General features: G+C 45.5%; 1 protein-coding gene across 2 annotated transcripts in view; it reads right to left on the bottom strand.

Moving 5' to 3' along the window:
- Positions 1–10,578, bottom strand: part of Ifnar1 (interferon alpha and beta receptor subunit 1) — a 34,398-nt gene extending 23,820 nt beyond the window's left edge. For both annotated transcript variants that reach the window (XM_052741165.1, XM_052741166.1), the window contains exons 1-2: positions 10,405–10,578; positions 3,439–3,559 (exon numbers count right to left, since the gene is read on the bottom strand). In XM_052741165.1, the coding sequence (XP_052597125.1) occupies positions 3,439–3,559; positions 10,405–10,477 (194 nt within the window). In that variant the 5' untranslated portion in view covers positions 10,478–10,578. The remainder of the gene's footprint in view (positions 1–3,438; positions 3,560–10,404) is intronic.
- Positions 10,579–12,607: the final 2,029 nt, after the last annotated feature.

Here is a 12,607-nt window from a genome sequence, read left to right as displayed (position 1 = left end):
GTGTTGCTCAGTGGCCAGTGCTGACCCAGCACATGTAATGCCTTGACTCGGTATGACTGACAAAGTGACTCACTGCATACAATGGCTGAATATAAAATTAGCCCCACTACCCTTTCAACCCACCATTATTTGTTATCTTCGTCTCCCTTTATGTTCCTGGAGATGTAGTTTACCTGTCGATACATGGCTACTGTGTTCAAGGGAGCTTCTTACACTGGGAACTAGTTTTATATTTCCTTTAAAAATTCTTTATTGGGGCTGAAGAGATGGCTCAAAGGTTAAGAGTATTGGCTGCTCTTCCAGGGGTCCTGAGTTCAACTCCCACCAACCACATGGTAGTTCACAACCATCTGTAATTCAATCTGCTGCCCTCTTCTGGCATGTAGGCATAATAAATAAATCTTTAAAAAAATTCTTTATCATATACAATAATTACAGCAGAATGCAATTTGAAACATGGCTATTTAACGGATATAAGACTCATTCACAAGCTTGGTCTCACGAAGTAACGTCACGTCCTTTATCACGTCCTTTATCGTTTCTGCCCACTGAGGTATTTGATCATTCAGGAGAGTACGTGACATAAAAGGCTTTCAATATTCGTGAAATAAAGAGTGAATATTGTAGTGGGTAGTCCTTCTAGCCATGCCTGAAGCACCACCCCAGTGAGGTAGCAGGTAACTGTTACACCTGCCTATGACCTTGAAGTACATGCCCTGGGGCATGGCTGCCTGGGGACCCTGAAGACCTGGGATGCGCATACTAGGCACTACCTTGTGGTTTTGGATGCTGGGGTGGACCAGGGCAGATCTCGCCAGAGAAGAGCGTTGGACTGTGCCTTACCCTTCCAGGATCCTGCGACAAATTTCTTTATTCTGTCTTGTGAGTTTTTCTTTCCCAAATAAATTGCCACATCTCCTGCATAATCCAGAAGGCTGGGGTCTCCCGTTTGGGTTATTTCTATAATTAGTATTGCTTCTAGGATCACCCTGTGTACAATCTCTTCTCATATGACCTGGTGTACCACAGTTAAAACATTTGGTACCTCGAGGCCTCCTTCCACCTCTGGAAATGGCCTCTCCTAGTCAAGCCTCATTATCATAGTGAAGAGACTCAACACCATTTGTATATTGAATCCATTCCTCCAAAGGTCAGAATCATGGATTTCTCTCATTAGATCATTATACAGATCACAGTCTTTCTGTTTGGTTTCCCTCGAGACAACGACTCTGTCTGTATTCCAGAGTGGCTTAGAACACACTACATTGCACAGGACCCTGTACATGGCTATCATCCTACCTCAGCCTCCTGAGTGCTGGGATTATAGGTGTGGGCCACTCTGCCCAGCAAATGCTCACTTTAGATAGCAGTGACACTGATGCTTAGAGTATGCTTGAGATTCAGAGATTCGAACAGCTTACTCATTCCGCTGATGATCAGTGCTGCCTGTGGACACGGTGAGGAGCACACATCAACACACACTGCGTCTGCTAAGTCTGCTCACACTTCAGCTTGGTGTTTCTATCACTCTCCTGGGCGCTTCAGTTTTCATTTTCTTTACGTAAATATTTGTATTTTATTTAAAACATTTTTATTTATGTATGTGGGTATGTTCACGTGACTATAGGTACCTACATATCCCTCTTGTGCTGGAGTTACAGACGGTTGTGAGCTGTTTAACCTGGGTGATGGGAACTGAACTGGGGTCTTCTAGGAAAGCAGTGAGTGCTCTGAACATGAGTCACCTCCCCAGCCCACTGTGTTCTTCGTGTAAAATCACTCACTCAGGACTCCAACAATCTTTAGAGTTAAACTCCTCCTCATCCTCATCAGCGTACCCTGTTCAAACTTGTTGCCCAGCTCATTTAAAACTGTTTCCTTTCACTCTTTACTATCTTGATTTGGATGATAATCTACTCACTGTCACACCTATCACCTCCATTAACAAAAGGGACCGCAGACACACACAGCAGCAGAGGACAGACTCAAGGCAGATTTGCTCAGTCTACACAACACTGCACCGATGCTGTTAGTCACGCACATTTCTGCAAGGGGACTGCTTACAGAACGACAGGGTAAGGGCAATGCACACGTGATGCTCCTGCCAGAGCAGAGGGCACAAGATGATCATGAACTGAGTCTGGGGTAAGCATGGTATTTGTGTGAGACTCTGGCTGTCTGCTCTTTATTATGGGGTAACTTTGAAACATCCCCACTATACCTAAACCAGCTGGTGGATGAAAGAATTCCACCCTAAGGCAAAGAACCAATGTATCAGCACTCAACACGGAATGTACAGGAAACTCACTGTGTCCACAGACGGTTAGGAAGCTGTAAGGTCACTCTCTGTTTCAGGGACATGTGGAAACAGTGCACAGTGGCCGACGAAGCACTGGGGTCCTGACCTGGAAAGTCCTGACACCTTCCTCCACTCCATCCTACACAGGGACAAAGGGGTGCAGACGGGGTCCCAACACCTAGCAGGAGATGGAGGGCTGCACCTCCTGAGCTGGGCCCTCCTGTAAGTCTGCCTTCTGAGGCTCTCTGCTGATCCTCTTGGCAAACAGGAAGCAGAAAGTCAGTGCTGAGATAGAGGCACCGGCAAAAGCATTCAGTCTATGGAAATGTAGAGTCCAAAACACTGATGAGTATGAACTGTGTCTAAAATGAAAATCCTAGGGCTGGAGAGATGGCTCAGTGGTTAGCAGCACTTACTGCTCTTGCAGAGGTCCTGGGTTAGGTTCCCAGCACCCCTATGGTTTACAACCTTCCCTAACTAGAGTTCCAGGGAATCTGATGCCCTTTTCTGGTCTCCACAGGTACCAGGTATGCACATGGTACATACACATACGTACAGGCAAAACAATCACACACATAAATTAAATAAGCCTAAAATTTCTCAAAAAATGAAACCTCTGTGTATGATGGGAATTGAGGGCCTGTTCCAAGACCCAGCAGGGCCTTCTGGGTTCTCTCCACATGTCAAGACAGTTCAGACACTATTACACATTTAATGAATATGTTACATCCAAAGAGACGATATGGGAATGACTGTCTACTATTCTCATCCTCAAACCTCAAGAAATGTTTTATTTTGTATATGCAAGCGTGTGTGTGCGTGTGTGTGCGCGTGTGCAAACACACCAAGGCAAATGAGTGGAGGTCGGAGGACAACTTGCAGGAGTTGCTTCTTTCTTTCCATGTGGGTCCTGGAAGAAGGACCCACTCAGTCTATCAGACTTGGTGCAAATGCTTTTACCTGCTGAGTCCTCTCAGCGGTCCTTCATCTCAGCTCAGTCTCCACCGAGAGGAAGTTAGAAATGTAAAATTTCCTATAATGGAAACGAACAACTGCTTCCCACATTAAAAAGAAGTTATGATGATGATGAAATTACAAAAATCATCCCTAGCATTCCAGCAGGCCAATTAGTCACCTACGTTTGATATTCTGCTGAGAACGTCACATTGCCCACTGCCTCTCTACTGCTCCACTTTAGGGTACAGTTGTCGTCTATGATGTAGACGTCTATATCCTCAGGAGGTTCCAGATCTTCTCCACCTAAAAGCCAACAAGCAACAAACAAACTGATTATTTATATGATGTACAGATATTTTATAGATTGTCATTATTCACATCAATAACAGGACTGAATACATTCATTTTAAAATATTCTTAGCTATGATGCCTAAGAACCCCAAACAACAACCACATGCATAATAACCCTAAGGGTGAAATAGTGGTACACACACAATCAGTAACCAACTGCTCACCAACTGAACTCACCAACTGAACTTGAGATCTGCTCAACAAGACAGAAACCATGTCTGGTACCGGAAACCTTGCTAACTGCCCAGGGCTAGTGAGTCATGAGTCTTGGAAGAGAATCTACAAACATCACTTTCCTAGAACCAGCATAATCCCTAACTATATTGAAATGTTTGTCCTTATACCTACAGATAAGTGTAGTTCTTACCTATCATCAAGGAAACTGTTCTTTGCAACAGATGGAGAGCATAACAAAGACAGAACTGATCCAAATGCAGAGTTGTGGAGCCCAGCCCAAGTGATCCATCTACAGTAGAACTCTTGAACCTAAGGCACAAGGCTCACTGGGAAGATGGAGCAGAAAGACAGTAAAAGCCAGAAGAACAGGGAGTTGATTGTGTCTCCTGGAAATGTCAGAGGCTACATCCATGAAGTCTCACCAACATGACTGCCTAACATGCCCTAAACAAGCACACCACCAGCAGACATGTTAACATGGGAGGGGAAAAGCTCAAGGGGCCTCAGTCCTAGAAAAACAAAACAAAACAAAAGAGTACAGGCAACTAGAAACGTGGAGAGTAGAAGAAAATAGTCATCGCCAGGGAAGAACACACCAATCATTTCATATTGACTACCCAATATCAAATGGTCAGCCAGAAAACATATACCAAGTACATACAGATTGAGAAGGTTGTTAATTATGTATTTAGGAATACACACACAATTAAAGAAAAAGAGACCATGAATTTGATAGAGTAGGTTGGTGGTAGTGGTGGTACATGGTGGAGTATGGAAGGAAGAAAGGGAAGGGAGAAATGATGTAACTGTATTTTAATCTCAGGAAATAAAAGTATTTTAAAAATTTAAATTTGATTTATGTATTCTATTTTATGTGAGAATGTTTTGCCCACATATGTATATGTCTTTCATGTAGATCAGAAGAGGGCATCAGATCTCCTACAGATGGTTGTGAACCACCAACTGAGAGCTAGGAATTGAATCCAGGTCCTTTGCAAGTGCAATTAAGTACTCACTCACTAAGCCATCTCTCCAGCCCCAAGACAGAATTTATTCACACACAGCAAAGTATATAGTAGTCTCTGATGTGTGGGAGCTGTAGCCCAAGACCCCCAGTAGATGCTTCAAAGTGCAGTTCACACCCAGCTCTATCCAGACTTTTTCCTGCATATGTAAACATACAGTTATGATAAAGTTAGATAATAAAAATAAATGCAATATAGTGATTACAATGGGGTGGAGGACACAGGTCATTATTAGGTAAATAAGAGGGTTCCTTGGACAGTCTTTGTACTACTTCACTAGTTATTTGAATATCCCAAACAAAGGAAGACCTCCACCCAAGGAAGGATGGAGAGATTTTTGCACACAATTTAAACATGAGGTGTGTGGACCTTTATAATTACTGTATCTTGCTATATTGAACCTTTATTAATATATAATGCCTTATCTCTTATAGTCCTACTTGTGTGAATTAGAAACTTGCAAAGAAACTATTTGATAATAGACCACTCTAAGAAGGACCACGTTGGAGCCCATCTAGGCTTCCTAGTGGCCGTACACAGCAGGACTGCATAAGAGGATGACTTGATCACAGGCCTGAGGACCAGGTGTTTGGAAGGGGCTACACTTGGCTGTAACTAGCAAGGGGGCGATCCTTTGCCCCTCCCCTTGGCATTGTTATAAACAGCTCTTTGGAATAAAGTTCTGGTCTGATGGATTAGGATCCAGGCCCTCCCGAGGCTGTCCTATATTTTCTATCTGTTTCTCTCCCCTCTATACTTCTATCTAATATTTCCTGCCGCTCCTGCTCAAGAGTACCTTTGGAAAAAGTGGGGGTGGTATGGCCCTCCCACAGGACCAGATTTAGACAGCATCTTCCTCCAAAAGAAATTAACGCACAGGCCTATCTGCAGCCTCATGCACCGGGAGGCTTGGGATAAGGGCTGTTCCAGAACCTTCAGAAACAAGCGTCACTCCTGACCTAACACTTGCAGGACAAGTAGTTACAAGAGCAGACCTCTGAGGTAGACAATCTTCTAAGGTATCATTTCATTCTGGTGGCTAGAGCCCCTCACTCCCTAACTTGTCTATATAATGTCCTCCCCCCTTCCCCACCCTCATATTTACTGAATGTTCTAGAACTTGTTTGCGCTGTGGATACAGAAAAAAACCAAAAAAACCAAAACCAAAACCATGTAACCCTTGACTATGTATACCTGGCTTTTGGCTACTCATGTGTTTTAGAATAAAGTATTTCATTTCCCTTCAAAGTAGAATCACTCTTTTGGGTCAATGATTTAAAGTCCTTTAGTCTGAGACTGATACATCTTCCCTTGAAGATGCATGCCTTTGGCACACTCCAGAGGGTTCTAAAACCGTTTAAATAGCAGTGCAGGTCCTGTCTAGGGGGAGACACTGACACACACTGCCTGCTCCAGTCATATTTCTAGAAGCCTTAAAAAGACATTTTTAAAAATCCTTTTTAAAGAATGTCCTCATATGGTGGAAGAAGGCAATTAAAAGTTGCAGCTAGTGGGCTCATGATAAAGAAAAAATGTAGTAACCATAGCAACCGCTGGAAGAGGTAACAGTCTTCTTGCAGCTGCAAGCTCACCAAGGACAGCACCTCTGGACGGGAGGTGCATCAATCCCGAGTCTGTTCCTATGTAGTCTGTAGACCCCCACGCCCCTTGCTTCACTCCCCCATAAAAACCCTGCCCCATTGCTACCCGGGGTCTCTCCTGCTTTGCTGCTGCTTCAGACGGACAGAGAGGCCTGGATTAACTCACAATAGTAAAAAGACTCTTTGCTTTTGCGTCAGATTTGGTCTCTTGGTGGTCTTTGGGGGACTCTGGGTACAACAATGTCATGACACACTTTTGCTCCAGAAGTTTATAGATTACAGTTAGATTACATGAGGAGATCTCTGAGAAGACATTTTCCGATTCTTCTTTTTTTTTTTTTTAGCCGTTGGCGGGTATCCATCAAGTCTCCCTACACTGTTATCACTTTCTTAGTGTTGGGGAATTGAACCCATGGTCTTGTGTATGCTAGGAACTACATTTCCAGTACCCCACCAGAGCCTTTGGACTCCATCCCTAAATGAATCTATCCCGTTACCCTTATCCCCTTAACTTGATCCCCATCACATTTGTTGGAATTTACAAGGTTCTGTGCAGAAAGGGCAGTAACTGGGCTTATAAGATTAACAAAAGATCCAATAGCATTTGTAGTAGCTACAGTATTCTGTTCATGTAAGAGTACTTTACCTGCATGTACACCATGTCCATGTCTGGCCAGAAAAGGGCGGTGGGTCTACCTAGAACTGGAGTTACACATGCTTGTATGCCACCACATGGGTGCTGGGAATTGAACCTGGGTTCTCTAAAAGAGTAGCCAATGTTCTAAACTGCTGAGTCATCTCTCTAGACCCCTGTTCATAGTATTTTAATTAAAAAGATTGTGAGCCAGAAAGGAAGTAGAGATCTGATGAGGTACAGCCAGGGATAGCTTCAAGGATGCAATCTTTCTATGGATAATTAAAGGAGCCCCTGATGATAGAGCATTTTGTTGCTTGGGTGACCAACAACTCATAAGTGAATGGATGTTGAAGGAATTTAGCAGTCACTGTATCTGGGGTAGATATTAGAAGTATTTTGATCCTGAAGAATCCTTGTGGAAAACAGTGATTGTTTTGCTGAAGGGGCACTGTAGCCATCTCATGACTTTGGTCACAAGAGGCCTCAGGCACACCTGAGGTTCTTGTATTATTGTGTATTGCAAAAGATACATAATAAAGGACTATGGTCATGAGGGCATGTGATGCTCTCCTTTAGTAAGACATTTAAATTAGATTAGGGACCTTGGTATGAGCAAATACTTTGTGTAACAATCAGTAAATAGGCCTTTGTATGGCTGTTCTGGGTTCAGTCCATCAGAGGTTGGACTTAAATTTCATCTTAGATGGGAGCGGAAGAGATGACTCAGAGGTTAAGAGTACTAACTGTTCTTCTAGAGGTCCTAAGTTCAGTTCCCAGCAACCACATGGTGGCTGACAACCATCTGTAATGAGATCTGATGCCCTCTTCTGTGTACATAAATAAATAAATAAATCTTTAAAAAAATTTCACCGTGGAGTGCCTTCTTTGTTCAACTAACTAGCGCTGTACGGCACACCCCAACAAACGGAGATTTGGACATGGGAGTTAATTGGATTTAGTTTTCAGATTTTACAGTGTCAGTAACAACAGTTTATTCCCACCTTAGCATGCAACACAGCATTTCTTAATTTGTGTATGTGCCTGTCTATCTGTGGGCACATTCACGCTAGATGGAGCATGTGGAAGTCAGAAGACAAATGGCTGGAGTTGGTTCTCTCTTTCTACCATTCGGGTTGGAGATTGAACTCTGGTCCTCAGGCTTGGGGGCAGGTGCTTTTTCCTGCTTAGCCATCTTGCTGGCCCAGCATGTGAAATTTATATAGGAGCATTTATTTATAATTTCAGTTGCTTCCAATCTTTGATGTTTATCTTGATGGACAGTAGGGTGCACTATTTTCTGAAGTCTGATGTAAATATAAAGACATACATCCATGCATTTATACACTAAGATTTCATTAGCAGGTTGGACAATTTTCTTGGTCTAAAGTCCTAACTGGCCCTTACTAGGATACAAAGCATGATTTAATTTAATTTTATTATTTGAGTTTTGGATTAAGGACCAACATTACAATTTCAAGTTTAGTGTAATAATTCATTTACTTTTCAATATTGTTACCCTTTAGGGGAAAAGAGTATTAACAGAAATAGAACTGAGAAGGAGGCCTTTAACATGTAAATGGATAGTCAACTATTTGAAATGTTTTTCTTTAAGAAAACAGCTCTGGTTGGGTGTGGTGGTGCACACTTTTAATCCCAGTACACCAGAGGCAGAGGCAGGTTGATCTCTGGGAGCTCCAGTTCTGCCAGGGCCATATTGTGAGACCCGCCTCAAAACAACCAAACAAGCAACCCAGCTCTGGCTTGGGGTGGCAGCACATGCCAGTAATCCCAGCACTCAAGTAGCAGGGGCAAGAGGGTCAAGTCCAAAGCCAGCCTGAGCTACAGAGTGAGATCCTGTCTTAAAATCCCAAACAACAACAGAGTCCAGGAAGATGTCTCAGTTGATAAAAGTGCGGGCGGAACAAGCCTGTGGACCGGAGTTGGGGCCTCTAGCTGGATGTGGCCGTGCACACCAGTCATCTAAGTGCTGAGCAGATGGAGCAGGAGGGTCCTGGGTGCTTGATGAGCAGCCAATACATTATCTAGCTCCATTTTCAGTCAGAGACCCTATCCAAATAAGGTGGACAGCCCCAGAGAAAGACACTTGACATTGACCCCTGACCTCCCATTTCATGAGCACATCAGCAGCAGCAGCAGCAGCGCGCGCGCGCGCGCGCGCGCACACACACACACACACACACACACACACACACACACACACACACACACACATACACACACACACACACACCCCTACGCCTGGTGTAGTTAAGCCACAAGGCTCTCAGGACAGACTCTCAAGTGAGCTTTTCAGTTCAGTCAGAAACTAGTGCATGGTGTCAGGCAAGGCACTTAACCTCTCAGTGCCTCAGTTTCCTCCTCTGTGGAATGGCAGCGCTGAAAGTTTAGTTATTCCTTTCAAGCACTTTGTAACAAGGGTAGTGAAGAGCCCAATAAATGCTCCTATAAATTATGCTTTAGTAATGGGTTCAGTTTAAGGTCGATTCTTTTGAGAAACATGAACACTACTGAGCACAGAGTGGCCAGGTACTGCTTATCCTCTGGCCTCAAACCCCTGCCTCAGCCTCTCCAGTGCTGGGATTACAGGTGCAGGTCACCACAACTGGTTACAATTAATTTACTAATGTACATCCTCCTTAAATGTCCATTTCACGTGACAATAGGGAGGAATTCCCTTTTATATTTAAGTACACACAAACATAAAGTTTTCCAAGAACAAAGGCTTCAAAACCGTCACCACGGGCTGTATCAGGGCACTTGCCCGAGTTTCCAGTGCTGGGTGCTATCTGCAGGTGAGACTTGGGGTATCCGTACCTCCCAGGTGTACCGATTTCTAAGAGGAATCGGAACTTACTAGCAACCCCACAGACCTCCAGGAGACCTGGCTGGCATGCTGGGCTGTGTTCTTCGGGTTCCTTACACCACTATGAGAAGATCGCTGTCTATCACCCTTAGAGTAGTCGCCGTTCTCCTGAGTAACAAACTAGCCGGGTGGTTTCCTGGCTCGCTTGTTATTGTTTTGTTAGCCTGCTCGGACGTGGGCGCGTTAAGGCGACTCTCCTCTCCCTCCTCGGCGAGGCCGGGACAAAGTGCGCTAGGCTGGGGAAGCGCGTTTCTGCGGCTGTCTGGTCTCCCACCCGCCATCCGCCCGGAGGGTCGGGCCCAGGACAGCGTGCGCAGGCTGCAGCAGGGGCGCAGGCGCCGGCTCCGGCCAGGAGGGTGACGGGGTCAGCGGGCGGGGACTCGGGCCACCCGCGCCCAGCTAGCGGCCAATGCCCAGACGCCCAGGGCTCTCCCTCCCCGCCGCCCGGCCCTCGGCCAGGCCCCTCGGCTCACCTGCGGCTGCGAGCAGCACCCAAGGCTCCCCAGCCACCAGCACCAGGGCCGCCGCGCCCAGGAGAGCGAGCATCGTCTCGGGAGGCCAGACCGGTGTCTCACATCCCCTGTCTCCTCCAGCGGCGCTGTGGAGCCCGAGAAGATCCGCACGGCAGCGCGGCCATATCCGCGACGCCCCGCCCCTTCCGCGAATGCCCCGCCCCTCCGCCCTGGATGGCTCCCCGGGAACGCCCCGCCCCTCCTCCCTGAATGGCTCCTCCGCGATCGCCCCGCCCCTCCTTCTTCAATGGCTCCTCTGCGATGGCTCCGCCCCTCCACCCTGTATGGCTCCTCCCCCCGCGAACGCCCCGCCCCTCGCCTTGAATGGCTTCTTGCCCCGCCCCGCAAACGCCCCCGACCTCTCCGTGAGCAAGCGGCTTGGAAAGCACCGGGCGGTCTAGACTTCAACCCGTGCGCTGACTTCTGACCAGACATGTCCCTGTCACGCCCCACTCCCATTTCCTTAAAGATCGACTACGATAGTTATCTCCAGAGACAAACGCGGGGTGCAGCCAGTGCGCCTGCGCAGATCCCCCCCCCTGTAACATCTCCGTCTCTGCTTCTCAGCTTCCTGTTTTTGCCCTGGGGTGGGGCTGGTCCGGAGGCTGTGAGGCGTTGCCTCAGGGGTGGCTGGTCCACAGGCTTGCATCCTGGTGTGGGCATCCCGGGAGACGAGGACCCTGGGACCGGGAAGGCGCAGGCGACACAGCGTTTACTATCTCAACTGCACACGATTTTTATGCTTGATTCCTTGCTTGAAATCCCACAGGGATTCATGTGATGGTTTGGTGGCGCGCACTGGCTCTATGGTTTTGAATTGCACAACATTTGAATCCTTTTTCTAAAACTATTTTTTAGGTTGGTTTTATGTGTGCGAGTGTTTTGCCTGCATGTAGGTACGTGTACCATACATATGTGCGTGCCTGGTACCCTGGCCCTGGAGTTACCCATCTTAGGAGCTACCATGTGGGGCCCAGTATCCGAATTCTGGTCCGATACAAGTGCTCTTAAGCACTGAGCCATCTCTCTGGCCCCTTAACTTTTTCATTACTACTTCGTAAAAAGATTTTTATTTGTTGTTTAATTCATTTTTAAAAAGCATCCTTATCCATCAACAATGATATAATATAGAATTATTACAGTGGAAAAAACAATACCCAAATGCCAAAAAATTTTCTGTGTTTTCATGTTTCTGACTTGCTACTCTTTGGAATTCAGGAACAAATCAGTATTCCCAAGTAGTCCCAGGGCTTTGAAAATTAGGATATTTTAAACATACTTGTTACAAACTTTATAATTTGAATAGGTAGAATTCCTGTTTAAAGAATCAAGTACACTATATTCAGTAGTATTTAGAACTACAATATAAGAATAGTCAACGAAAACATTTAAAATTCGAGTTTCACAGTAAGATAAACAGCCTCCCATGGAATCATATGTAGCCAATATCCATCTAAGGACTTACTTTACATTGGAAGTGTGTTATACCTTGAGAGTACATTCGCTGGACTTACATGAAGGTTATGTGTGAATTCCAGAGTAAGCATTTTGTCTGTTGTAAATTATACGTTTTTGTTTTTCTACGTTATGCTATACCCTCATGTACATGTTTAATTACACACACATAGCCATAGGCTAGGATCCACATATGAAGACAAACATTTTTCCTCCAAGATTGGTGGCCTTGCTTAATATTACTCATTCTAAGTCCATTCATGTTGTGGAATATTACTTTAACTGGGCAAAGATGTGGTTGTATTTGTTAATGCTGTGAATTATTACTTTAACTGTGTAAAGGTGTGTTACATTTGTTTATGCTGCATTTGATTAATGATGTAAGGATGTGTGTTTAATTATGTAAAGATGTGTTGTATTTGTTTCACCTTGCCTGCCTAAGGCACCTAATTGGTCTAATAAAAAGCTGAATGGCCAGTAGTCAGGTAGGAGAGGGATAGGCGGGGCTGCCAGACAGAATAAATAGAGGGAGAGGAGGAAGAGAGAGCAGGGGGACACCAGAGGCCGGAAACCCGGCAGCCACCAGCCACCAGCCACCAGCCACCAGCCACCAGCCACCAGCCACCAGCCACCAGCCAGCAGACATAGACACAGCAGGAAAGTAAAATATAAAGAAAGCTAAAAAAAGTCCCCAGGCAAAACGTAAATA

Source organism: Peromyscus californicus, unplaced genomic scaffold (assembly GCF_007827085.1).
Source record: "Peromyscus californicus insignis strain IS unplaced genomic scaffold, ASM782708v3 Scaffold_16__1_contigs__length_79575227, whole genome shotgun sequence".
NCBI classification, from domain to species: domain Eukaryota; kingdom Metazoa; phylum Chordata; class Mammalia; order Rodentia; family Cricetidae; genus Peromyscus; species Peromyscus californicus.
The sequence above is the reverse complement of the archived record's forward strand: the minus strand, read 5'-3'. Positions and strand labels throughout refer to the sequence as shown.